Below are 26,771 nucleotides of genomic sequence, written 5' to 3'. Positions count from 1 at the left end.
TGGCCAGAACCACTACTACCCAATGGTGTTTAGGAGGAGAACTGTTACTACTGACTGGCCAGAACCACTACTACCCAACAGTGTTTAGGAGGAGATCTGAAACTACTGACTGGCCAGAACCACTACTACCCAACAGTGTTTAGGAGGAGAGCTGAAACTACTGACTGGCCAGAACCACTACTACCCAACAGTGTTTAGGAGGAGAACTGTAACTACTGACTGGCCAGGCATTAACCACTACTACCCAACAGTGTTTAGGAGGAGAGCTGTAACTACTGACTGGCCAGAACCACTACTACCCAACAGTGTTTAGGAGGAGAACTGTAACTACTGACTGGCCAGAACCACTACTACCCAATGGTGTTTAGGAGGAGAACTGTAACTACTGACTGGCCAGAACCACTAATACCCAACAGTGTTTAGGAGGAGAGCTGAAACTACTGACTGGCCAGAACCACTACTACCCAACAGTGTTTAGGAGGAGAACTGTAACTACTGACTGGCCAGAACCACTACTACCCAACAGTGTTTAGGAGGAGAGCTGTAACTACTGACTGGCCAGAACCACTACTACCCAATGGTGTTTAGGAGGAGAGCTGTAACTACTGACTGGCCAGAACCACTACTACCCAACAGTGTTTAGGAGGAGAACTGTAACTACTGACTGGCCAGAACCACTACTACCCAACAGTGTTTAGGAGGAGAACTGTAACTACTGACTGGCCAGAACCACTACTACCCAACAGTGTTTAGGAGGAGAACTGTAACTACTGACTGGCCAGAACCACTACTACCCAACAGTGTTTAGGAGAAGAACTGTAACTACTGACTGGCCAGAACCACTACTACCCAATGGTGTTTAGGAGGAGATCTGTAACTACTGACTGGCCAGAACCACTACTACCCAACAGTGTTTAGGAGAAGAACTGTAACTACTGACTGGCCAGAACCACTACTACCCAATGGTGTTTAGGAGGAGATCTGTAACTACTGACTGGCCAGAACCACTACTACCCAACAGTGTTTAGGAGGAGAACTGTAACTACTGACTGGCCAGAACCACTACTACCCAACAGTGTTTAGGAGGAGAGCTGTAACTACTGACTGGCCAGTACCACTACTACCCAATGGCGTTTAGGAAGAGAGCTGAAACTACTGACTGGCCAGACATTAGCCACTACTACCCAACTAATCCTGGATGACCTATTCTTTGACACATTTGGATAAACCTGCTTATATCAAGCAATAGACAGTTTGTGGAAAGGTAAAAATAACACAGTGAAACTCCACTGAACAAAAATATTAGTAAAATGTGTAAAGTGTTGGTCCAATGTTTCATGAGCTGAAATTAAAGATCCCTGAAATTTTCCATATGCACTAAAAGCTTATTTCTCTAAAATTGTGTGGACAAATTTTTGTTAGTGAGCATTTCTCCTTTGCCAAGATAATCCATCTACCTGACAGATGTGGCATTTCAAGAAGTTGATTCAACAGCATGACAATTACACAGGTGTACCTTGTGCTGGGGACAATGAAAGGCCACTCTAAAATGTGCGGTTTTGTGACACAACACAATGCCACAGATGTCTCAGGGTTTTGAGGGAGCCTGCAATTGGCATGCTGAATGCAGGAATGTCCACCATAGCTGTTGCCAGAGAATTACATTTTCATTTCCCTAGCATAAGCCACCCTCATAGTCTTTTTAGAGAATTAGGCAGTACGTCCAACTGGCCTCACAACCGCAGACCACGTGTATGGCGTTGTTTGGGCGAGCGGTTTGCTGATGTCAACGTTGTGAATTAAGTGCCCCATGGTGGCAGTGGGGTTATGGTGTGGGAAGGCATAAGCTACGGACAGTGAACACAATTGCGTTTTATCAATGGCAATTTGAATGCAGAGAGATACCATGACGAGATCCTGAGGCCCATTGTCGTGCCATTCATCCACCGCCATCACCTCATGTTTCAGCACGATAATGCACGGCCCCGTGTCGCAAGGATCTGTACACAGTTCCTGGAAGTTGAAAATGTCCCAGTTCATCCATGGCCTGCATACTCACCAGACATGTCACCCATTGAGCATGTTCGTGATGCTCTGAATTGACGTGTAGGACAGCGTGTTCCAGTTCCCACCAATATCCAGCAACTTCGCACTGCCATTGAAGAGGGGTGGGACAACATTCCACAGGCCACAATCAACAGCCTGATCAACTCTATGTGAAGGAGATGTGTCCCGCTGCATGAGGCAAATCGTGATCACACCAGATACTGACTGGTTTTCTAATCCATGTACCTACCATTTTTTTAAGGCATCTGTGACCAACTGATGCATATCTTTATTCCCAGTTGTGAAAATCCATAGACCTAAAGTGACTGATGTCCTTATATGAACTGTAACTCAGTAAAATGTTAGAAATCGTTGCATGTTACGTTTATATTTTTGTTCAGTATAAAACAGCTTGTGAGGCTTTCATTAGTTTCCCAATGAATAAAGCTGAAGCTGGGTTTCCCAAGTCGTTTGACGCTAACTGCTCATGCTGAACAGCCAGCTAAACAGACGGCTCTGCAGCCAGCTAAACAGACGGCTCTGCAGCCAGCTAAACGGACGGCTCTGCAGCCAGCTAAACAAACGTCTCTGCAGCCAGCTAAACAGACGGCTCTCCAGCCAGCTAAACAGACAGCTCTGCAGCCAGCTAAACAGACGGCTCTGCAGCCAGCTAAACAGACGGCTCTGCAGCCAGCTAAACAGACGGATCTGCAGCCAGCTAAACAGACGGATCTGCAGCCTATCAGTGTTATTGGGTAGCAACCAGTTAAACAGACGGCTCTGCAGCAACTTAAACAGATGGCTCTGCAGCATATCAGTGTTATTGGGTAACAGCAAGCTAAACAGACGGCTCTGTAGCCTATCTGTGTTATTGGGTAGCAGCAAGCTAAACAGACGGCTCTGCAGCCTATCTGTGTTATTGGGTAGCAGCAAGCTAAACAGACGGCTCTAAAGCCTATTTGTGTTATTGGGTAGCAGCAAGCTAAACAGACGGCTCTGCAGCCTATCTGTGTTATTGGGTAGCAGCAAGCTAAACAGACGGCTCTGCAGCCTATCTGTGTTATTGGGTAGCAGCCAGCTGGTCACTTTCAACCCAGCCTCTATTGAATACACAGTGGGATATGGATAAAGTTGCACTTCCTAGTGCTTCCACTAGATGTCAACCATCTTTAGAAACTCAAATGAGGCTTCTACTGTGTTGTGGAGTTGGATTGGAGCTCTTTGAGTCAGTGGTCTGGCAGAGAGCCAGGTACTGGTCATGTGCATTTCACTTGATAGCGACCTGCGTTCCATGGCTTCTCTACAGATATAGGAATTCTCCGGTTGGAACTTTATTGAAGATTTATGATAACAACATCCTAAAGATCGATTCTATACTTAGTTTGACAAGTTTCTTCGACCTGTAATATAACTTTTTGAAGTTTTCGTCCGATGTTCGGATGGACCTGCACAAGCGTTTGGATTTGTGTACTAAACGTGTTAACAAAAGTAGCTACTTCGACATATATAATGGACATTATCGAACAAATCAAGCATTTATTGTGGAACTAGGATTCCTGGGAGTGCATTCTGATGAAGATCGTCAAAGGAAAGGGAATATTTATAATGTGATTTCTGATTTCTGTTGACTCCAACATGGCGGATAATTTTATTTATTTTCTGAGCGTCGTCTCAGATTTTTGCATGGTTTTCTTTTTCCGTAAAGTTTTTTAAAATCTGACACAGCGGTTGCATTAAGGAGAGGTACATCTATATTTCCAAGTCTAACAATTGTATTTATCGACATTTATAATGAGTATTTCTGTAAAATGATGTGGCTCTCTGCATTATCACCGAATGTTTTTGGAACTAATGAACGTAACGCGCCAATGTATACAGAGATTTTTTTTATATAAATATGAACTTTATCAAACAAAACATACATACAGTATTGTGTAACATGAAGTCCTATGAGTGTCATCTGATGAAGATCATCAAAGGTTAGTGATTAATTTTATCTCTATTTGTGCTTTTTGTGACTCCTCTCTTTGGCTGGAAAAAAATGGCTGTGTTTTTCTGTGAGTTGGTGGTGACCTAACATAATCGTTTGTGGTGCTTTCGCTGTAAAGCCTATTTGAAATCGGACACTGTGGTGGGATTAACAACAAGATTACCTTTAAAACGGTGTAAGATACATACATGTATGTTTGAGGAATTTTAATTATGAGATTTCTGTTGTTTAGAATTTGGCGCCCTGCATTCACTGGCTGTTGTCATATCGATCCCGTTAACGGGATTGCATCCCAAAGAAAAAAGCCAGTGAGGGAGATATGAGTCTCCAGTGATTTTTTTGCAGTTCGTTCCAGTCATTGGCAGCATTAGACACTAACCAGGAATTTCTGAAAACGCTGGACGCTAATGAGGAAGTTAATTTGACAACACTTGACAATAACTAGGAAGTTTTTCCAAAAACACTAGATACTAACCAGAAAGTTAACATGAAAACACTGGGCAACAACAAGGAAGTTACTGGACAATAACCAGGAAGTTAATATAAAAACACTGGATAATAACTAGGAGGTTATTATGAAAAGAATAGACACTAACCAGGAAATGATTAGGAAAACACTGAACACCAACTAGAAAGTTACTGGACACTAACTAGAAAGTTAATAAGCTAACCATGCAGTTATTATAAAAACACTAGGCACTAACCAAGAAGTTATTATGAAAACATTAGACACTAACCAGGAAGTTAAAATTAAAAACATGGACACTGATCAGGAAGTCATTATGAAAACACTGTACACTAATCAGAAAGTAAAAATGAAAACACTGGACTAACCAAAAGGGGTGTGTGTGTGTGTGTAGGATGGAGAACCAGAGTTTGTCTGATCAGGTGCTTTGGTCAGTAGAGGAGGTGTTGCGGTCCTCTCCGTTCTCCTATCAGGGCGCTCGCATCATCACAGGCCAGGAGGAGGGAGCCTTCGGCTGGGTCACTGTTAACTACCTGAGTGACCGACTGAAACAGGTGAGAACATTCTCTTTCGTGTTTAAACACTGCTCATCCATAATGTTTGCACCCCAGTAACGAATGCAGGGTATGGCTGGAAAACGTACCTCATTCCAGGGATGGAAGATGTAGCAGTACTCCACATTATCCCATTATCCAAAATGACAAAACAAAATTAAATGCTGCTAGTTTTAAAATGAAAGCGCTTTTTTCATCTTCATTCTAGACGAATATTAAAACAGCCCATGTAAATAATAAAATACTGTCAAGGAGGTGTGTAAACAGAACTCCTTAAAAATGTGGCAAGAACAGAAGTTGGGGTATGGAGGAGACAAAATACTGGTACCTACATATAAAACATGTTGCTTTACACTGTAATTGTTCATACAAACAAAACTAAACTGCCACTTATTAAAAGGAATGGAATGGTTTTCCATATTTCATCTGTGTTAACTGTGTTGGGGGCTGGCTAAGAACAAAGTTCATCTCAGAATGTTGCTTGTGGGGAAAGGGTCTGAATACTTAACAAAATGCCCTGTATCTTACCCAAGAAAAATCTAGGAGCGAATGAAACTGCCCCTTTATCTCTGTAGGCAAGCTATCTGATGCTGTCTGGTCATAAAGAGTATGACATTGTTGCCGCCCATAGTGTTGAATGAAAGGGAAGACAGCTTGGATTTGACATCACAACCATCAAATCGCATTGAGAGCATACGTCATTGACAGAAACAACTTGAATTGTTGCATCTCATTGTGTTGTTGTCCTGTGATGGCTGGCTAGCTAGCTAGCTAAAATTGTCCCTTTCCTAAATTAGCCATGGATGGAGATAGGGATATGGACTTGTGGTTTTACTTAGTTCTCTGTACTGGCCAATGATTATAACTGCGACTCTGATCCAACCATTAATTCACACATTGCTGTGCCCCCCTGGCCTGAGAGGATGGAAGTTCAATATGTAGCTAGATGTAGAAGGCTAATGTTAACTAGATAACGTTGGCCATGAAAGGAAGTTAGGCTAGCAAGCAAGCAATTTAGCCAGGTAGCCTAGAACAACAACACATAAAACCGTGTACTGTATGACAGAGTGATAGACTGTTTAGTCAACATGAGAGGAGGGTGGTGTTTCTCTACCAGTAGGGTGAGTCAACATGACAGAGAGGAGGGTGGTGTTTCTCTACCAGTAGGGTGAGTCAACATGAGAGGAGGGTGGTGTTTCTCTACCAGTAGGGCGAGTCAACATGAGAGGAGGGTGGTGTTTATCTACCAGTAGGGTGAGTCAACATGACAGAGAGGAGGGTGGTGTTTCTCTACCAGTAGGGTGAGTCAACATGACAGAGAGGAGGGTGGTGTTTCTCTACCAGTAGGTTGAGTCAACATGAGAGGAGGGTGGTGTTTCTCTACCAGTAGGGTGAGTCAACATGACAGAGAGGAGGGTGGTGTTTCTCTACCAGTAGGTTGAGTCAACATGACAGAGAGGAGGGTGGTGTTTCTCTACCAGTAGGGTGAGTCAACATGACAGAGAGGAGGGTGGTGTTTCTCTACCAGTAGGGTGAGTCAACATGACAGAGAGGAGGGTGGTGTTTCTCTACCAGTAGGGTGAGTCAACATGAGAGGAGGGTGGTGTTTCTCTACCAGTAGGGTGATTCAACATGACAGAGAGGAGGGTGGTGTTTCTCTACCAGTAGGGTGAGTCAACATGACAGAGAGGAGGGTGGTGTTTCTCTACCAGTAGGGTGAGTCAACATGACAGAGAGGAGGGTGGTGTTTCTCTACCAGTAGGGTGAGTCAACATGAGAGGAGGGTGGTGTTTCTCTACCAGTAGGGTGATTCAACATGACAGAGAGGAGGGTGGTGTTTCTCAACCAGTAGGGTGAGTCAACATGACAGAGAGGAGGGTGGTGTTTCTCTACCAGTAGGGTGAGTCAACATGACAGAAAGGAGGGTGGTGTTTCTCTACCAGTAGGTTGAGTCAACATGACAGAGAGGAGGGTGGTGTTTCTCTACCAGTAGGGTGAGTCAACATGACAGAGAGGAGGGTGGTGCTTCTCTACCAGTAGGGTGAGTCTTATTGTCTTATTGTCTACCAGTAGAGTGAGTCTTATTGTCTCGGCCTTTAGGCCACGGTCACAAGGCATATGAACTAACAGGTTATAGAGCAAACTGTGTGTGTGTGTGTGTGTGTGTGTGTGTTGCAGGGCTCAGGGACCACCGGAGCTCTTGACCTAGGCGGAGCCTCCACTCAGATCAGCTTTGTAGCCAATCAGGATGTGGCGGAGGAATCGGCGGAGAACGCTGTGACCTTCCGTCTGTATGGAAATGACTACTTCCTCTACACACACAGTTTCCTGTGCTACGGGAAAGACCAAGCGCTCAAACTGGCGCTTGCTCAGCAGACTCAGGTAATCTTGACCCCAGACCTCTAATCCTGATGTCTTACCTTTGATCCCTGGCTCATAACTCTGTGTGTCTGTCTGTCTGTCTGTCAGTCTGGGGACAGCTCAGTGCTAGACCCGTGTTTCCACCCAGGTTATAGTGTTGATCGAAGCTACTTTAGCGTGTACTCCAGCCCATGCGTCATGGCTGGGAAACCCCTCGTCTCCAGGGACAGTTTCACTCACGTAGGAGCAGGAAACGCATCATTGTGCCAGGAAGTAGTCAGAAGAATCTTCAACTTCAGCAGCTGCAGCTTCAGTCGCTGTTCTTTCAACAGGGTCTACCAGCCACCACTACAGGGGCCGTTTGGGGTGAGCTTAACTTTTACCCTAACTCTACATTCTTAGAAAAAAGGGTTCCAAAAGGTTTTTTTTGGCTGTCCCTATAGGATAACCCTTTTTGGTTTCAGGTAGAACCTTCATGGAACCCAAAAGGGTTCTACCTGGAACCAAAAAGGGTTCTTCAATGGGCACCTTCAACAGGGTCTTGTAAACCCCTGGTAACCCCTTCTGGGATTGAATGCAGAACACTTCTTAGTGATGAGAATGACAAGTTGTGAGAAAATTCTCAGAATCATCTGTCTTTTTAATTTAGCTGTCTCTTTCTGTATCTCTCTTTGTCTCTCTCTCCCTCTCTCTCTCCCTCTCTCTGTCTCTCTCCCTGTTTCTGTCTCTCTCGGTCTGTCTCTTCTCTCTCCCTCCCTGTCTGTCTCTTCTTTCTGTCTCTCGCTCTCTGTCTCTCTCTCTCCTTCTCTTTCTGTCTCTCTCTGTCTCTTCTCTCCCTCTTTATTTCTCTCTTGTCTCCTCTCTCCCTCCCTTTATTTCTCTCGTCTCACTTTTCTCTCTCCTCTTTCTTCTCTTCTCCTCTCTCTTCTCTGTCTCTCTCCTCTCTGTCTCTCTCTCAGGCATTCTCAGCATTCTACTTTGTGATGAACTTTCTGAACTTGACATCAGGCTCTCTGGAAAGCAGCAGGGAGAAGCTGGAGCGCTACTGTTCTAGACCCTGGACCCAGGTATATACACACACACACATGCTACTGTTCTAGACCCTGGACCCAGGTATATACACACACACATGCTACTGTTCTAGACCCTGGACCCAGGTATATACACACACACACACACACACACATGCTTACTGTTCTACACCCTGGACCCAGGTATATACACACACACATGCTTACACATAATAAGACACGCACTCTACAGACACATGGGTTTTGTGTTGTAAATATGTGGTAGTAGAGTAGTCGCCTGAGGGAACACACGTAATGTGGCAATTTTTTTAATGAAATATAAGGTTTTGTAATATTTTAAATTGTATATAACTACCGTAATGTTGCTGGACCCCAGGAAGAGTAGCTGCGGCCTTGGCAGGAACTAATGGGGATCCATAATAAACCCCAGGAAGAGTAGCTGCTGCCTTGGCAGGAACTAATGGGGATCCATAATAAACCCCAGGAAGAGTAGCGGCTGCCTTGACAGGAACTAATGGGGATCCATAATAAACCCCAGGAAGAGTAGCTGCTGCCTTGGCAGGAACTAATGGGGATCCATAATAAACCCCAGGAAGAGTAGCTGCTGCCTTGGCAGGAACTAATGGGGATCCATAATAAACCCCAGGAAGAGTAGCTGCTACCTCGGCAGGAACTAATGGGGATCCATAATAAACCCCAGGAAGAGTAGCTGCTACCTCGGCAGGAACTAATGGGGATCCTTAATTAATACAAATACATACACATATAAGCACACATGCACTTTCTCCCAGTCACACTCCTCACTGCACTCGATGTGTAATGTGTGTGTGCAGATCAAACAGCAGCACCCTGATGTGAAGGAGAAGTATCTGGCAGAGTATTGTTTCTCTGGGAGCTACATCCTGTCTCTACTGACTGACGGATACAACTTCACCTCAGACACATGGACAGACATCACGTTCATCAAGAAGGTCAGACACACACCTGGCAATATAAACAGGCCTGTATGAACATGTTATCTGTATTGATATCTGGTGACTGTTAAGAGTTATGTTATGTTGTTAGTAGTTAAATATGCATTAATGTCACACTATCAGTCTTCAAGTTTCACTGTTTTATTGTCACGTGTACAAGTACAGTGAAATGCCTTTTGGGCTGTTTTCCCAACAATGCAGTAATCAATATCAGTATAGTACCACACAATAGACTAAAGTAGAACAAAAACACAGTAGAAATCAGAAGAACATGATAAAGAAAGTATACTATATGCAGGGTCAGTACCATATTAACAATGTGCAGAGATACTGGAGTGATGGAGGTAGAAATTTATACCAAGATGGCATAGCAATCAGACGTCCTTTGTCCTCGGCTTGTCGTGTCCCGTGTATATATATATTTACATCTTTATTCGCATATCTTTTATATATTTTCTTTTCCAAAAACTCAACTTCAAAACACTCTCCTGCTCCACTCCAGCAGGTATATTTCACTGGTCACCCCCAAAGTCAATTCCTCCTTTGGCCTCCTTTCCTTCCAGTTCTCTGCTGCCAATGACTGGAACAAATTGCAAAAATCACTGAAGCTGGAGTCTTATATCTCCCTCACTAACTTTAATTAAGCATCAGTTGTCAGAGCAGCTAACCATTCATTGCACCTGTACACAGCCCATCTGTAGCCCACCCAACTACCTCATCCCCATATTGTTCTTTATTTTTTGCTCATTTGCACCCCAGTATCTCTACTTGCACATTCATCTTCTGCACATCTATCACTCCAGTGTTCAATTGCTAAATTGTAATTATTTCGCCACTATGGCCTATTTATTGCCTTACCTCCCTAATCTTACTACATTTGCACACACTGTACGTACGTTTGTTTATCTCGTGTAACTCTGTTGTTTGTGTCGCACTGCTTTGCTTTATCTTGGCCGGGTCGCAGTTGTAAATGAGAACTTGTTCTCAACTGTCCTACCTGGTTAAATAATCAAATCAAATTTCAAATCAAATCAAATGTATTTATATAGCCCTTCGTACATCAGCTGATATCTCAAAGTGCTGTACAGAAACCCAGCCTAAAACCCCAAACAGCAAGCAATGCAGGTGTAGAAGCACGGTGGCTAGGAAAAACTCCCTAGAAAGGCCAACACCTAGGAAGAAACCTAGAGAGGAACAAGGCTATGTGGGGTGGCCAGTCCTCTTCTGGCTGTGCCGGGTGGAGATAACAGAACATGGCCAAGATGTTCAAATGTTCATAAATGACCAGCTTGGTCCAATAATAATAAGGCAGAACAGTTGAAACTGGAGCAGCAGCACGGCCAGGTGGACTGGGGACAGCAAGGAGTCATCATGTCAGGTAGTCCTGAGGCATGGTCCTAGGGCTCAGGTCCTCAGAGAGAGAGAAAGAAAGAGAGAGTTAGAGAGAGCATATGTGGGATTCACACAGGACACTGAATAGGACAGGAGAAGTACTCCAGATATAACAAACTGACCCTAGCCCCCCGACACATAAACTAATGCAGCATAAATACTGGAGGCTGAGACAGGAGGGGTCAGGAGACACTGTGGCCCCATCCGAGGACACCCCCGGACAGGGCCAAACAGGAAGGATATAACCCCACCCAATTTACCAAAGCACAGCCCCCACACCACTAGAGGGATATCTTCAACCACCAACTTACCATCCTGAGAAGAGGCTGAGTATAGCCCACAAAGATCTCCGCCACTGCACAACCCAAGGGGGGGCGCCAACCCAGACAGGATGACCACATCAGTGACTCAACCCACTCAGGTGACACACCCCTCCCAGGGACGGTATGAGAGAGCCCCAGTAAGCCAGTGACTCAGCCCCTGTAATAGAGTTAGAGGCAGAGAATCCCAGTGGAAAGAGGGGAACCGGCCAGGCAGAGACAGCAAGGGCGGTTCGTTGCTCCAGAGCCTTTCCGTTCACCTTCCCACTCCTGGGCCAGACTACACTCAATCATATGACCCACTGAAGAGATGAGTCTTCAGTAAAGACTTAAAAGGTTGAGACCGAGTTTGCGTCTCTGACATGGGTAGGCAGACCGTTCCATAAAAATGGAGCTCTATAGGAGAAAGCCCTGCCTCCAGCTGTTTGCTTAGAAATTCTAGGGACAATTAAATCAAATCAAATTTTATTTGTCACATACACATGGTTAGCAGATGTTAATGCGAGTGTAGCGAAATGCTTGTGCTTCACAATTAGGAGGCCTGCGTCTTGTGAACGTAGCGTACGTGTAGGTATGTACGGCAGGACCAAATCAGAGAGATAGGTAGGAGCAAGCCCATGTAATGCTTTGTAGGTTAGCAGTAAAACCTTGAAATCAGCCCTTGCTTTGACAGGAAGCCAGTGTAGGGAGGCTAGCACTGGAGTAATATGATACATTTTTTGGGTTCTAGTCAGGATTCTAGCAGCCGTATTTAGCACTAACTGAAGTTTATTTAGTGCTTTATCCGGGTAGCCGGAAAGTAGAGCATTGCAGTAGTCTAACCTAGAAGTGACAAAAGCATGGATTAATTTTTCTGCATCATTTTTGGACAGAAAGTTTCTGATTTTTGCAATGTTACGTAGATGGAAAAAAGCTGTCCTTGAAATGGTCTTGATATGTTCTTCAAAAGAGAGATCAGGATCCAGAGTAACGCCGAGGTCCTTCACAGTTTTATTTGAGACGACTGTACAACCATTAAGATTAATTGTCAGATTCAACAGAAGATCTCTTTGTTTCTTGGGACCTAGAACAAGCATCTCTGTTTTGTTCGAGTTTAAAAGTACAAAAGTTTGCAGCCATCCACTTCCTTATGTCTGAAACACATGCTTCTAGCGAGGGCAATTTTGGGGCTTCACCATGTTTCATTGAAATGTACAGCTAATGTGTCATCTGCATAGCAGTGAAAGTTAACATTATGTTTTCGAATGACATCCCCAAGAGGTCAAATATATAGTGAAAACAATAGTGGTCCTAAAACGGAACCTTGAGGAACACCGAAATTTACAGTTGATTTGTCAGAGGACAAACCATTCACAGAGACAAACTGATATCTTTCCCGACAGATAAGATCTAAACCAGGCCAGAACTTGTCCGTGTAGACCAATTTGGGTTTCCAATCTCTCCAAAAGAATGTGGTGATCGATGGTATCAAAAGCAGCACTAAGGTCTAGGAGCACGAGGACAGATGCAGAGCCTCGTCATTTACCACCTTCACAAGTGCAGTCTCAGTGCTATGATGGGGTCTAAAACCAGACTGAAGCATTTCGTATACATTGTTTGTCTTCAGGAAGGCAGTGAGTTGCTGCGCAACAGCCTTTTCTAAAATGTTTGAGAGGAATGGAAGATTCGATATAGGCCGATAGTTTTTGATGTTTTCTGGGTCAAGGTTTGGCTTTTTCAAGAGAGGCTTTATTACTGCCACTTTTAGTGAGTTTGGTACACATCCGGTGGATAGAGAGACGTTTATTATGTTCAACATAGGAGGGCCAAGCACAGGAAGCAGCTCTTTCAGTAGTTTAGTTGGAATAGGGTCCAGTATGCAGCTTGATGTTTTAGAGGCCATGATTATTTTCATCATTGTGTCAGTAGTGCACCATACACACACTTACCCCACCAGAGGTCTTCTCACAGTCCTCTAATCCAGAACAAATTCCATAAAGCGTACAGTAATATATAGAGCCATAATTGCATCTCATATTGCTCAAATAAACAGAAAACCTGGTTTCAAAAAACAGATAAAGCAACACCTCATGGCGCAACGCCGCTCCCCTATTAGACCCAGATAGTTTGTGTGTATGTAGTGATATGTAGACTGTGTGTGCCTTTTTTAAATTGATTTAGTTCTGTCCATGTAGTTCATGGTTTGTGGACCCCAGGAAGAGTAGCTGCTGCTTTTGCAACAGCTAATGGGGATCCTAATAAAATACCAAAATACCAATCATTTAGATTCAATATCATGACCTAAACAATGTTCTCTTGACTTTCTGAAATATATCTTCAACACTGACTGTGATGTGTGCGTCTGTGCTTGCGTGTGTGTGTGCGTGTGTGTAGATTTCAGGTAGTGATGCAGGTTGGACGTTGGGCTACATGCTGAATCTGACCAATATGATTCCAGCCGAGGCTCCAGACACTCCTCCTCTTCCTCACGCCGGCTACGTCACCCTCCTCTTCTTCATCTCTCTTCTCCTCTTCTTCCTCCTCTTCCTCTGTTTCCGATTCCTGAGGCCGCACCGCAACTCCCAGACACAGATGATATAGACACGCTGGACACCATAAGGACACTGTGTGTATGTGTGTGTGTGTGTGTGAACTATGTGAACATGATGTTTATAAAATGTATCTCATGTTGTCATGCTTCTTATTCTCCAGTAAAGTTCAGATGTATAAAACAAACTGACCTTACTGTCATTTACTGTCTCTTTGAAAGAATGTTCAAATTAAATACTCACCTGACATATTCAAATGATGTAAAAATTACGGATTGACTATATGAACAGGTTTATAAAAGGTGTATAACAGGTTTATTACAGGTTTGTGTTGGCTATATGAACAGGTTTATAAAATATTTATAACAGATTTATAGCAGGTTTGTATTGACTATATGAACAGGTTTATAACAGGATTGTATTGACTATATGAACAGGTTTATAAAAGGTGTATAACAGGTGTATAACAGGTTTATAACAGGTTTATAACAGGTTTGTGTTGACTATATGAACAGGTTTATAGCAGGATTGTATTGACTATATGAACAGGTTTACAACAGGTTTGTAACAGGTTTATTGCAGGTTTGTGTTGACTATATGAACAGGTTTATAGCAGGATTGTATTGACTATATGAACAGGTTTATAGCAGGTTTGTATTGACTATATGAACATGTTTATAACAGGATTGTATTGACTATATGAACAAGTTTATAACAGGTTTGTATTGACTATATGAACAGGTTTATAGCAGGTTTGTATTGACTATATGAACAGATTTTAACAGGTTTATAATAGATTTACAACAGTTTTGTTTTGGCAGCTTTAGAGCAGGTTTGTACTGACTTCATAAGACGTTTATAATAGGTTTACAATGTGTTCATATTTTGTATGTGAACAGGTTTATAAGAGATTTATTTTATTTATTATGGATCCCCATTAGTTCCTGACAAGGCAGCAGCTACTCTTCCTGGGGTTTAGTATGGATCCCCATTAGTTCCTGCCAAGGCAGCAGCTACTCTTCCTGGGGTTTAGTATGGATCCCCATTAGTTCCTGCCAAGTCAGCAGCTACTCTCCCTGCTACGGTATAGAACAGAAACATTACATCATTCTCTGGAACGCTCTTTAGGTTTTTTCACCCAAAGACATCGTAAATCTCCTGTCAGCGTTATCTCCCAGAAGCCCACCCTCAGTAGAACACACAATAGTTAACAAAATACTCTATTCTGTCAAATAAAACAACCCTTATAATGCAATACAGGTTTGTGTTGCCTTAATGAAGAGGTTTATAACAGGTTTGTATTGACTTAATGAAGAGGTTTATAACAGGTTTGTATTGACTATATGAACAGGTTTATAACAGGTTTGTATTGACTATATGAACAGGTTTATAACAGGTTTGTATTGACTATATGAACAGGTTTATAACAGGTTTGTATTGACTATATGAACAGGTTTATAAACAGGTTTGTATTGACTATATGAGCAGGTTAAAACTTATTATTAAATCCTGTAGGTGTCTGTATGTCTCTCTGTTTCACTCTCTCTTTGTGTATTGACCTCTCTTTTGTTTGAGCACCTCCATATCACTTTGTCATCACCTGTGAGTATTGTTTTTGGTTATGGTGTTTGTTTGTTTGCTGGTGGGAAAAGGGGGAACCAAGACAAGTCACCCATGGGCATACACTACCCGTAGGTAAACTTTGTTAAATACACTAGTTAGAACTGGGCGGACCATCCACTGTATTTTTGGTTAGTTAGTTAGCTGTTGTTGAAATAGGCTAGTCTAGCTTAGGGGTGTTTTGGATGCTTATTGGTCCTTTCCTTGGGTCCAGCTCAGCCCCTTTTCCTGCTCCCCCCATTACCGTGTGTTTTCCAATAAACCCGGAGTTTGACGGTAGATTTCAGTAGTCGTGGTTATTTCGTTCTCACTTTGTCACTATTATAAATTGCATGAGTTATCTTACGGGTCTCATTGCCATCCCCCCTAGACTGTCGGGCCAAAAGGGATTCGTAACATCTACCAATTATATGCATATCTTAGCTTCTGAGCCTGAGTAGCAGGCAGTTTACTTTGGGCACGTTTTTCATCCAGATGTGGAAATAGCACCCCCAAGCCTAGAGAAGTTGTTTAACAGTTTATAGCAGGTTTGTATTTACTTCATGAACAGGTTTATAACAGGGTTGTATTGACTATATGAACAGGTGTATAGCAGGTTTGTGTTGACTATATGAACAGGTTTATAACAGTTTTGTAACAGAGAAGATGTTTTTACTTTTGACTATATGAGCAGGTTTATAACAGGTCTGTATTGACTATATGAGCAGGTTTATAACAGGTCTGTATTGACTATATGAGCAGGTTAAAACTTATTATGGCTCAAATCCAGTTAACGGGATCGATTTGACAACATCCGGTGAAATGGCAGAGCACCAAATTCAAAAAAAATATTACAAATATTTAACTTTCAGGTTAACTTCTGGAGGGAGGACTGGAGGAGGGAGGACTGGAGGAGGGTGAAGTGGTGGAGGGAGGACTGGAGGAGGGTGAAGTGGTGGAGGGAGGACGGGAGGAGGGTGAAGTGGTGGAGGGAGGACTGGAGGAGGGTGAAGTGGTGGAGGGAGGACTGGAGGAGGGTGAAGTGGTGGAGGGAGGACGGGAGGAGGGTGAAGTGGTGGAGGGAGGACTGGAGGAGGGTGAAGTGGTGGAGGGAGGACTGGAGGAGGGTGAAGTGGTGGAGGGAGGACTGGAGGAGGGAGGACTGGAGGAGGGTGAAGTGGTGGAGGGAGGACTGGAGGAGGGTGAAGTGGTGGAGGGAGGACTGGAGGAGGGAGGACTGGAGGAGGGTGAAGTGGTGGAGGGAGGACTGGAGGAGGGTGAAGTGGTGGAGGGAGGACGGGAGGAGGGTGAAGTGGTGGAGGGAGGACTGGAGGAGGGTGAAGTGGTGGAGGGAGGACTGGAGGAGGGTGAAGTGGTGGAGGGAGGACTGGAGGAGGGTGAAGTGGTGGAGGGAGGACGGGAGGAGGGTGAAGTGGTGGAGGGAGGACTGGAGGAGGGTGAAGTGGTGGAGGGAGGACTGGAGGAGGGTGAAGTGGTGGAGGGAGGACGGGAGGAGGGTGAAGTGGTGGAGGGAGGACTGGAGGAGGGTGAAGTGGTGGAGGGAGGACTGGAGGAGGGTGAAGTGGTGGAGGGAGGACTGGAGGAGGGAGGACTGGAGGAGGGTGAAGTGGTGGAGGGAGGACTGGAGGAGGGTGAAGTGGTGGAGGGAGGACTGGAGGAGGGAGGACTGGAGGAGGGTGAAGTGGTGGAGGGAGGACTGGAGGAGGGTGAAGTGGTGGAGGGAGGACTGGAGGAGGGTGAAGTGGTGGAGGGAGGACTGGAGGAGGGAGGACTGGAGGAGGGTGAAGTGGTGGAGGGAGGACTGGAGGAGGGTGAAGTGGTGGAGGGAGGACTGGAGGAGGGTGAAGTGGTGGAGGGAGGACTGGAGGAGGGTGAAGTGGTGGAGGGAGGACTGGAGGAGGGTGAAGTGGTGGAGGGAGGACTGGAGGAGGGTGAAGTGGTGGAGGGAGGACTGGAGGAAGGTGAAGTGGTGGAGGGAGGACTGGAGGAGGGTGAAGTGGTGGAGGGAGGACTGGAGGAGGGTGAAGTGGTGGAGGGAGGACTGGAGGAGGGTGAAGTGGTGGAGGGAGGACTGGAGGAGGGTGAAGTGGTGGAGGGAGGACTGGAGGAGGGTGAAGTGGTGGAGGGAGGACTGGAGGAGGGTGAAGTGGTGGAGGGAGGACTGGAGGAGGGTGAAGTGGTGGAGGGAGGACTGGAGGAGGGTGAAGTGGTGGAGGGAGGACTGGAGGAGGGTGAAGTGGTGGAGGGAGGACTGGAGGAGGGAGGACTGGAGGAGGGTGAAGTGGTGGAGGGAGGACTGGAGGAGGGTGAAGTGGTGGAGGGAGGACTGGAGGAGGGTGAAGTGGTGGAGGGAGGACTGGAGGAGGGTGAAGTGGTGGAGGGAGGACTGGAGGAAGGTGAAGTGGTGGAGGGAGGACTGGAGGAGGGTGAAGTGGTGGAGGGAGGACTGGAGGAAGGTGAAGTGGTGGAGGGAGGACTAGAGGAGGGTGAAGTGGTGGAGGGAGGACTAGAGGAGGGTGAAGTGGTGGAGGGAGGACTGGAGGAGGGTGAAGTGGTGGAGGGAGGACTGGAGGAGGGTGAAGTGGTGGAGGGAGGACTGGAGGAGGGTGAAGTGGTGGAGGGAGGACTGGAAGAAGGTGAAGTGGTGGAGGGAGGACTGGAGGAGGGTGAAGTGGTGGAGGGAGGACTGGAGGAGGGTGAAGTGGTGGAGGGAGGACTGGAGGAAGGTGAAGTGGTGGAGGGAGGACTGGAGGAGGGTGAAGTGGTGGAGGGAGGACTGGAGGAGGGTGAAGTGGTGGAGGGAGGACTGGAGGAGGGTGAAGTGGTGGAGGGAGGACTGGAGGAGGGTGAAGTGGTGGAGGGAGGACTGGAGGAGGGTGAAGTGGTGGAGGGAGGACTGGAGGAGGGTGAATTGGTCGAGGGAGGACTGGAGGAGGGTGAATTGGTCGAGGGAGGACTGGAGGAGGGTGAATTGGTCGAAGGAGGACTGGAGGAGGGTGAATTGGTCGAGGGAGGACAGGAGGAGGGTGAATTGGTCGAGGGAGGACTGGAGGAGGGTGAATTGGTCGAGGGAGGACTGGAGGAGGGTGAAGTGGTGGAGGGAGGACTGGAGGAGGGTGAAGTGGTGGAGGGAGGACTGGAGGAGGGTGAAGTGGTGGAGGGAGGACTGGAGGAGGGTGAACTGGTGGAGGGAGGACTGGAGGAGGACGGAGGGGTGCAGCATTATCTCAGTATGAACAGATCTCAGTTATCTGGAAGAGATTGGGAGAAGAAAAACACAAAAAATGTACTTTACTGACGTGTGTGTGTCTGTGTGTTTGTGTAGGTGTGCATGTGTTTATGTATGTTTGTGTGGGTGTACGTGTGCGTCTGTGTATTTGTATGGGTGTATGTTCGTGTGTGTGTGTCACCTATCTGAGGTCAGAGAAGAGGATGTATGTGTGTGTGTGTGTGTGTGTGTGCCTCACCTCTACAGGTGTATCTGAGGTTAGAGAAGAGGGTGTGTGTGTGTGTGTGTGTGTGTGTGTGTACACGTGTGTGTGTGTCTCACCTCTACAGGTGTATCTGAGGTCAGAGAGGAGGGTGTGTGTGTGTGTGTGTGTGTGAGAGAGTGTGCGTGTGTGTGCGTGTGTGTCTCACCTCTACAGGTGTATCTGAGGTCAGAGAAGAGGATGTGTTCTTGTGAGAAGACAAACAGTCCGAGTCTCCCTCCAGCCAGAGTTCTGTCATACACCGGCCCAGAGTCAGCTAGGATGGACCTGCCCTCAGACACAACTATCCTGCACACACACACACACACACACACACACACACACACACACACCCCGAGTCAGCTGGAAGAGACACCATCAAACACCACTACTGCACATACACAAAGAGGTTAGATGCCAAAGTTCAGAGGTTAATTAGATACCTAATGAAGCCAGTATTGGGTAGGTGGATGAGGATAGGAGTAACTGTTGGGTTAGAGTTAGTTAGGGTTAGTTAGGGTTAGAATTAGTTAGGGTTAGAGGTTAGAGTTAGTTAGGATTAGTTAGGATTAGAGGTCAGAGTTAGTCAGGGTTAGAGCTAGTTAGGGTTAGGATTAGCTGGGGTTAGGATTAGTTAGGGTTAGGGTTAGTTAGGGCTAGAGTTAGTTAGGGTTAGAGGTTAGAGTTAGTTAGGGTTAGGTTTAGTTAGGGTTAGGTTGTTCGGTGGAGCAAACAGAGACACGGAGGAAGGCAGGAGAGAGAAGCTATGAGCAGCAGACCAAGACACGACTGTGGGCTTTGTTCCAAGCAGAATATCGTGCGGCTAGACCGACATTTCAAGTCTGTACATGCACTTAAGTCCGGTACTATGGAATGGACGAATGCTATGCAATCTAGCCGGGTTTCGACTGAGAGACAGCAGCCCGAATCAGGGCAGTATATGCAGCCTGACAACGGTGTTGAACCGCGGCTGGAGAACCCTGTGATTTTGCAGTGTTTTGAAAGTGAGTTGTCCGTGGAGCAGCAGCTGGTGGACGAGGGTGAGCAGTCAGCCGTGGTGGATCAGCAGCTGGTGGACGAGGGTGAGCAGTCAGCCGTGGTGGATCAGCAGCTGGGGGACGAGAGTGAGCAGTCAGCCGTGGTGGATCAGCAGCTGGTGGACGAGGGTGAGCAGTCAGCCGTGGTGGATCAGCAGCTGGTGGACGAGGGTGAGCAGTCAGCGGTGGTGGATCAGCAGCTGGGGGACGAGAGTGAGCAGGCGGAGGGTGCGTCGGCAGCGGTGCAGCCAACCAGTCAGGTCGGTAGTGAACCGTGCTCGGAACCGAGGGAGCAAAGCTGCGTCGTGGCGACTTCCACGGAGAGCGAGAGTGATGAAGACTGCGGCGTGCCGTCCAGAATTGAGGTTTGGAGTAATGCAATTTTGACTCAATATGAACACTATTACGGGTAGAAACCCTTCAGTTAAACAAATTGACAATAGTCGCACAAGTATATCCCAAGTACGGGAATTCCTCCGCATTATGTCAGAGGGCAAGGCCGATGAAGGACTGTGTTTTCTGGATAACTACAGACGTGTCTGAGTGGTATGGCCAATGTGACGACCGTGGTTTGGCACCATCCACGTTAAAAATGTACCGAGCCGATGTTCCCTTGAACATTATCTTATTCAGTTCCGGCCAAATGGTATGCAAGCTAAGGTCAGTGGAATTCGAAAGATGTTACTCTGCTTGGCGAAGATGGACAGGGACTCGCGGCAGAGCCAGGCAACGCACAGGGCAAAATTTTGCAAACGCTGCAGGGTCGAGGTGCTCAGCGCTGCAGAGTTAAAATGCTTTGTTGAGCTAAGTAATCAAGCAATTCCTTCAGTTCTCAGTAGGTTGGAGGTCAGAGCCACCTGCTCTGACAGGCGTAGGTTTGCAGCTCTCATGTCCAGCCGGTTGGCCATATCTAATGGCACTCGACGATCCCCAGTCACCATGTTCAGTGAGAGTGATTTTACTGAAGTAACCCCGGAAGGTGGGGGTTATCAGATGTGCGTTGCGAGCCACAAAACAAACTATAGCATCGGGGTGTGCAGAATTGTTATATGTGAGGAGGAATACACTTGGCTTAAACGATTCCATCAGATCAGGCCTCATCTGAGTGGAATGACCTCAGACACAGAACTCTTCTTTATCACATCCCGTGGTCAACCGTATGGTAATCTGTGTGAGTATGTGGGCCAAATATTTGCAGAGTTTGGCATTGGAAGTAAAGTGACCGGTACAATTCGACGAAGTGTTGCCACATTGAACTTTAACTAAGGGTCGGTTACAGACCGGGGAACTGTGGCTGACCATATGTGTCACTCTCTGGAAACGCAGGCACGGCACTACCGGTACCATAATTTGCCCAAAAATGCCAGCCGGGCCCGGACACTGATTGAGGGACAAATAAGTCCATGATTAACTGATTAAATGAGGTACATTTGTTTGAAATTCACTCTCGTATTTGTGTCGTTATGCATTAAAATGATTTAAAATGGGTTTCATTTTGGGTTACCAGGTGCCTATTTTCAATCACCAGTTGCAAATAAAACATAAATAAAAAATTAAAAAATTGAAATGTTTGGACTTAGTCATTTTTCACAACTATTTTTGAAACCTCCATACATGTACCTTTGGCGCCCTCCAGTGAATTTTCCCCAGTAGTACGCTACTCCCATAGGGGGCATGAATATTAGGAGTCCCGGTAAATGTATTTAGAACCGTATTTTTATTTTTGGGTTACCAGGAGCCTATTTTCAATCACCAGTTTCACAGAGGTATATCCTAATCCGCATCCACAAAAATATTTTAAACCTTCCATAAAGCACTCAGGACGGCCCCCATTGATAGAGGGCCGTAGTAGGGTGCTCCCATAGCGGGCATGGATATCTGGAACACCGGTAAATGCATATAGAACCGTGTTTCATTTTGGGTTACCAGGTGCCGATTTTCAATCACCAGGTGCACGGCTGTGACAATTTGGGACTAATTTTCAAACAATGATTAAAAATACTTCCTGAAGGGCTAGAGGTCCCAAATTTCGGCTCATACCCTCTCTCGTGATGGGCAACAATTACACCATGTACAAAAAAAGTTATCCACAGGCACCTATGCGCCCTGTAACGTCCACTTTTTTCCCCAAAACTTAAAACACGATTTCCTATTAAAATGTTTTATACAAAAACGGTTTTAATTCAATGGAAATGCTCGTCTATCTGTGCCCTTTCGTGCAAAAAAAACCCCATCCAGATTGGAGGTGTACTTTTTTATTTATTCACGTTTTGGTGTACCTGAATTTGAACCCCAATGGCGGGGCACACAGAAGCCCTATGAGGTTCAGGGCTTATGTCGATAATTTGGCCTGCCCGTTAATGACACACTCAGTGGCGGGTGGACCAGACAGGTACCGGCGCGAAATCAGAAACCTGGTTTTTGACAACAAGACTTCCATGTCCTAGAGAGACGGGGGTGGTGTCAAACTGCTCAGCCCGAATGGAAAATGAGTAATGGACATTGAGGGATGTGAGCCCCTCGGAACCATGGTACTTTGGACCTTTTCTGCCGGAGACCGATTTGGTGGTTCGACCAGCCCCTTCGGCGCCCGATTTGTCCTAACTTTTGATCCATGTTTCCCAGCTTGGTGGTGGGAGGATATTGAGCTCTGGCCTGGGCAGGTGCTCTATCCTAGCTATTACCTTGTGGGTTTGGTTCATCAATGACCATGGTTCTGGTCCAATGAAGGTGCCCGTCCCTTTGGCGACCGATTGGTGGTTGTTTAGCCCCGGTGAGGGCTAGCTCTCCAGTCCAGTCCCACTCTTGGTTCACGGTGCGTCTCCATGGTTCTCCTCTGTTGTCCAGCCAGTGTAAATTCCTCTGACCGATTTGCATCCGTTTTCCACTTGGGAGGGCCTCTATCGGCCGGCCTTTGGCTGGTGTTCTGATGGATTGTTCCTCCCGCCCCACGTGGATTGGCCTCTATCGGGGGAGCCCCTTTCAGAGATGATTGACCCCCTATTTCAATACACTCCAGCCGCGCACCGTTCGTGCGAGATCCAGCCAAACTGTCTGACCCAGTGGCCCTTCATTGGTGTTCCGGTGCGGGGAGCGACACGCCCAGGCTGCGAAGCATGTGGTGATGGTCATCCCGTAACGCATCGGTGCCAGAGACACATATTCTCAAACCCTGTCTTTAAAGTGGACCTACCCGGTTGACCCAAGCGGTCTGACCGAGGTTGTGGTTCTGTTTTTGCCCGGTTGATGGCGTTCCGAATGTACCCTCCAGCTAGACAAGAGACCTCTTGAGCGGCACCCCGGCACCTGTGGCCTCGGTCATGGGCAGTTCAAGGCCTCCCGCTGGGCGCACAGTGGATCGCACCAGGGCCTCCTCCCCTGACGGGATAGGACCGGTCCCTGGTTGTTCTTTGCTTAGTGCGACCAGGTACAACCTCTATGTTGTGGGTGGGTACCTGGTTGATCCTGCCAGTAGTATATGCTTGTCTAAAATATGAAGCCATGCAAGTCTAAGTACACACGGCCGGTAGAGTGAAACTGCGAATGGCTCATTAAATCAGTTCTGGTTCCTTTGATCGCTCCAACGTTACTTGGATAACTGTGGCAATTCTAGAGCTAATACATGCCAACGAGCGCTGACCTCCGGGGATGCGTGCATTTATCAGACCCAAAACCCATGCGGGCCAATCTCGGTTGCCCCGGCCGCTTTTGTGACTCTAGATAACTTTGAGCCGATCGCGCGGCCTTTGTGGCGGAGACGTCTCATTTGAATGTCCGCCCTATCAACTCAGGATGGTACTTTCTGTGCCTACCATGGTTACTACGGGTAACGGGGAATCAGGGTTCGATTCCGGAGAGGGAGCCTGAAAAATGGCTACCACATCCACGGAAGGCAGCAGGCGCGCAAATTACCCACTCCCGACTCGGTGAGGTAGTGACGAAAAATAACAATACAGGACTCTTTCGAGGCCCTGTAATTGGAATGAGTACACTTTAAATCCTTTAACGAGGATCCATTAACGAGGATCAAGTATGGTGCCAGCAGCAGCGGTAATTCCAGCTCCAATAGCGTATCTTAAAGCTCGTATCGGGATCGAGCGCCCAATCTTCTTTCGGGACGGAAGGAGTCTTCCTCTACCTTCTTCCTTCAACACAAATGGGTTACCAGGTATACAGAAAAGGGAAAGAGTCCAGAGGCCCAGAGAGAGAGTGGGCAAGCGGACTAAGAAAGGTGGGTGCCCGGCTGGAAAGTACCACCGGCACCTGGTAACCCAGAGGCCAGAGGCCCAGAGAGAGAGTGGGCAAGCGGACTAAAAAAGGTGGGTGCCCGGCTGGAAAGTACCACCGGCACCTGGTAACCCCGAGTCCAGAGTCCATAGGGCCAGAGAGAGAGTGGGCAAGCAGACTAAAAAAAGGTGGGTGCCCGCCTGGAAAGTACCACCAGCACTTGGTAACCCATTAGTGTGGCCTTAGGGTGACCAGGTGCACGACATCCGGTTTGGGTCAACAGGTGCACGGGGTTCGTAACAGCGCGGCTATATGCTTTATAGTCCGGGGAAGGGAGCTTAAGTGTGGGTGCCCTGGTTCACCTGGTGTGCGAGGTTGTGGAGGTGGGGGGTGTACCCTGCTGGAATCATCCCCGGAAATATAGGGGTGTTACCCGGGTGATGAGTGAGGTCCTATAGGCCTTTATGTGTCCTCTCATGCCCAGATAGAGGCCTGTTCCTGGATATTGAGTGATGATCTTTAGGCCTGTATGTGTCTTCTCAAGCCCTATATGCATATGGAGGTACCAGGCCAGGGCAGTGGCTTTTGTCCCAGGCCAGGCCAGGGCAGTGGCTTTTTGGCCTTTTTGGGGTTAGGGTTAGAGTTATGGGTTGGAGGTTAAGTACCTTATGAAGCCGGTCTTGGGTCGGTGGATGAGGTGCCAGCGGTAGGCAGTGTAGTCCTTCCAGCCCATGTTGTTGGGGTCGTGCCACAGTGTGCGAACCTAAAGACCCACACACATAGGTTTACTTCAGGGTTAGAGGTGTGTGTCCTGTGTGTACCTGCTGTATGGTGTTTCCTGCGTGTACCTGCTGTGTGGTGTTTCATGTGTGTACCTGCTGTGTGGTGTTTCCTGTGTGTACCTGCTGTGTGGTGTTTCCTGTGTGTACTTGCTGTGTGGTGTTTCCTGTGTGTACCTGCTGTGTGTACCTGCTGTGTGGTGTTTCCTGTGTGCACCTGCTGTATGGTGTTTCCTGTGTGTACCTGCTGTGTGTACCTGCTGTGTGGTGTTTCCTGTGTGTACCTGCTGTGTGGTGTTTCCTGTGTGCACCTGCTGTATGGTGTTTCCTGTGTGTACCTGCTGTGTGTACCTGCTGTGTGGTGTTTCCTGTGTGTACCTGCTGTGTGGTGTTTCCTGTGTGTACCTGCTGTGTGCACCTGCTGTATGATGTTTCCTGTGTGTACCTGCTGTGTGGTGTTTCCTGTGTGTACCTGCTGTGTGGTGTTTCCTGTGTGTACCTGCTGTATGGTGTTTCCTGTGTGTACCTGCTGTGTGGTGTTTCCTGTGTGTACCTGCTGTGTGCACCTGCTGTATGATGTTTCCTGTGTGTTCCTGCTGTGTGGTGTTTCTTGTGTGTACCTGCTGTATGGTGTTTCCTGTGTGTACCTGCTGTATACTGTTTCCTGTGTGTGCATGCTGTGTGTACCTGCTGTGTGGTGTTTCCTGGGTGTACCTGCTGTGTGTACCTGCGGTGTGGTGTTTCTTGTGTGTACCTGCTGTGTGGTGTTTTCTGTGTGTACCTGCTGTGTGGTGTTTCCTGTGTGTACCTGCTGTATGGTGTTTCCTGTGTGTACCTGCTGTGTGGTGTTTCCTGTGTGTACCTGCTGTGTGGTGTTTCCTGTGTGTACCTGCTGTGTAGTGTTTCTTGTGTGTACCTGCTGCATAGCGTTTCCTGTGTGTACCTGCTGTGTGGTGTTTCCTGTGTGTACCTGCTGTGTGTACCTGTTGTGTGTTGTTTCCTTTGTGTACCTGCTGTATGTTGTTTCCTGTGTGTACCTGCTGTGTGGTGTTTCCTGTGTGTACCTGCTGTGTGGTGTTTCCTGTGTGTACCTGCTGTGTGTACCTGTTGTGTGTTGTTTCCTTTGTGTACCTGCTGTATGTTGTTTCCTGTGTGTACCTGCTTTGAAGTGTTTCCTGTGTGTACCTTCTGTGTGTACCTGCTGTGTGTACCTGCTGCATAGGGTTTCCTGTGTGTACCTGCTGTGTGGTGTTTCCTGTGTGTACCTGCTGTGTGTTGTTTCCTTTGTGTACCTGCTGTATGTTGTTTCCTGTGTGTACCTGCTGTATAGTGTTTCCTGTGAGTACCTGCTGTGTAGTGTTTCCTGTGTGTGCCTTCTGTGTGTACCTGCTGTGTGGTGCTTCCTTGTGTACCTGCTGTATAGTGTTTCCTGTGTGTACCTGCTGTATAATGTTTCCTGTGTGTACCTGCTGTGTGGTGTTTCCTGTGTGTACCTTCTGTGTGTACCTGCTGTGTGGTGCTTCCTTGTGTACCTGCTGTATAGTGTTTCCTGTGTGTACCTGCTGTATAATGTTTCCTGTGTGTACCTGCTGTGTGGTGTTTCCTGTGTGTACCTGCTGTGTCTACCTTCTGTATAATGTTTCCTGTGTGTACCTGCTGTGTGGTGTTTCCTGTGTGTACCTGCTGTGTGTTGTTTCCTTTGTGTACCTGCTGTATGTTGTTTCCTGTGTGTACCTGCTGTATAGTGTTTCCTGTGAGTACCTGCTGTGTAGTGTTTCCTGTGTGTGCCTTCTGTGTGTACCTGCTGTGTGGTGCTTCCTTGTGTACCTGCTGTATAGTGTTTCCTGTGTGTACCTGCTGTATAATGTTTCCTGTGTGTACCTGCTGTGTGGTGTTTCCTGTGTGTACCTGCTGTGTCTACCTTCTGTATAATGTTTCCTGTGTTTACCTGCTGTGTGGTGTTTCCTGTGTGTACC

The 26,771-nt window shown here is 46.9% G+C and overlaps 2 protein-coding genes across 2 annotated transcripts in view; one reads left to right on the top strand and one right to left on the bottom strand.

Moving 5' to 3' along the window:
* LOC139381671 (ectonucleoside triphosphate diphosphohydrolase 1-like) overlaps nucleotides 1-15,561 on the top strand; it is a 67,671-nt gene extending 52,110 nt beyond the window's left edge. The window contains exons 5-12 of the mRNA XM_071125355.1: nucleotides 4,897-5,056; nucleotides 7,235-7,438; nucleotides 7,526-7,783; nucleotides 8,377-8,484; nucleotides 9,282-9,419; nucleotides 13,508-13,986; nucleotides 14,144-14,447; nucleotides 14,495-15,561. Of these exons, the coding sequence (XP_070981456.1) occupies nucleotides 4,897-5,056; nucleotides 7,235-7,438; nucleotides 7,526-7,783; nucleotides 8,377-8,484; nucleotides 9,282-9,419; nucleotides 13,508-13,714 (1,075 nt within the window). The 3' untranslated portion in view covers nucleotides 13,715-13,986; nucleotides 14,144-14,447; nucleotides 14,495-15,561. The remainder of the gene's footprint in view (nucleotides 1-4,896; nucleotides 5,057-7,234; nucleotides 7,439-7,525; nucleotides 7,784-8,376; nucleotides 8,485-9,281; nucleotides 9,420-13,507; nucleotides 13,987-14,143; nucleotides 14,448-14,494) is intronic.
* Nucleotides 15,562-18,274: 2,713 nt separating this feature from the next.
* LOC139381332 (thrombospondin-2-like) overlaps nucleotides 18,275-26,771 on the bottom strand; it is a 53,117-nt gene continuing 44,620 nt past the window's right edge. Inside the window, exons 18-20 of the mRNA XM_071124783.1 lie at nucleotides 24,682-24,779; nucleotides 18,922-19,061; nucleotides 18,275-18,533 (exon numbers count right to left, since the gene is read on the bottom strand). Of these exons, the coding sequence (XP_070980884.1) occupies nucleotides 18,526-18,533; nucleotides 18,922-19,061; nucleotides 24,682-24,779 (246 nt within the window). The 3' untranslated portion in view covers nucleotides 18,275-18,525. The remainder of the gene's footprint in view (nucleotides 18,534-18,921; nucleotides 19,062-24,681; nucleotides 24,780-26,771) is intronic.

Source organism: Oncorhynchus clarkii, chromosome 23 (assembly GCF_045791955.1).
Source record: "Oncorhynchus clarkii lewisi isolate Uvic-CL-2024 chromosome 23, UVic_Ocla_1.0, whole genome shotgun sequence".
In the NCBI taxonomy this organism is placed as follows: Eukaryota; Metazoa; Chordata; class Actinopteri; order Salmoniformes; family Salmonidae; genus Oncorhynchus; species Oncorhynchus clarkii.
The sequence above is the reverse complement of the archived record's forward strand: the minus strand, read 5'-3'. Positions and strand labels throughout refer to the sequence as shown.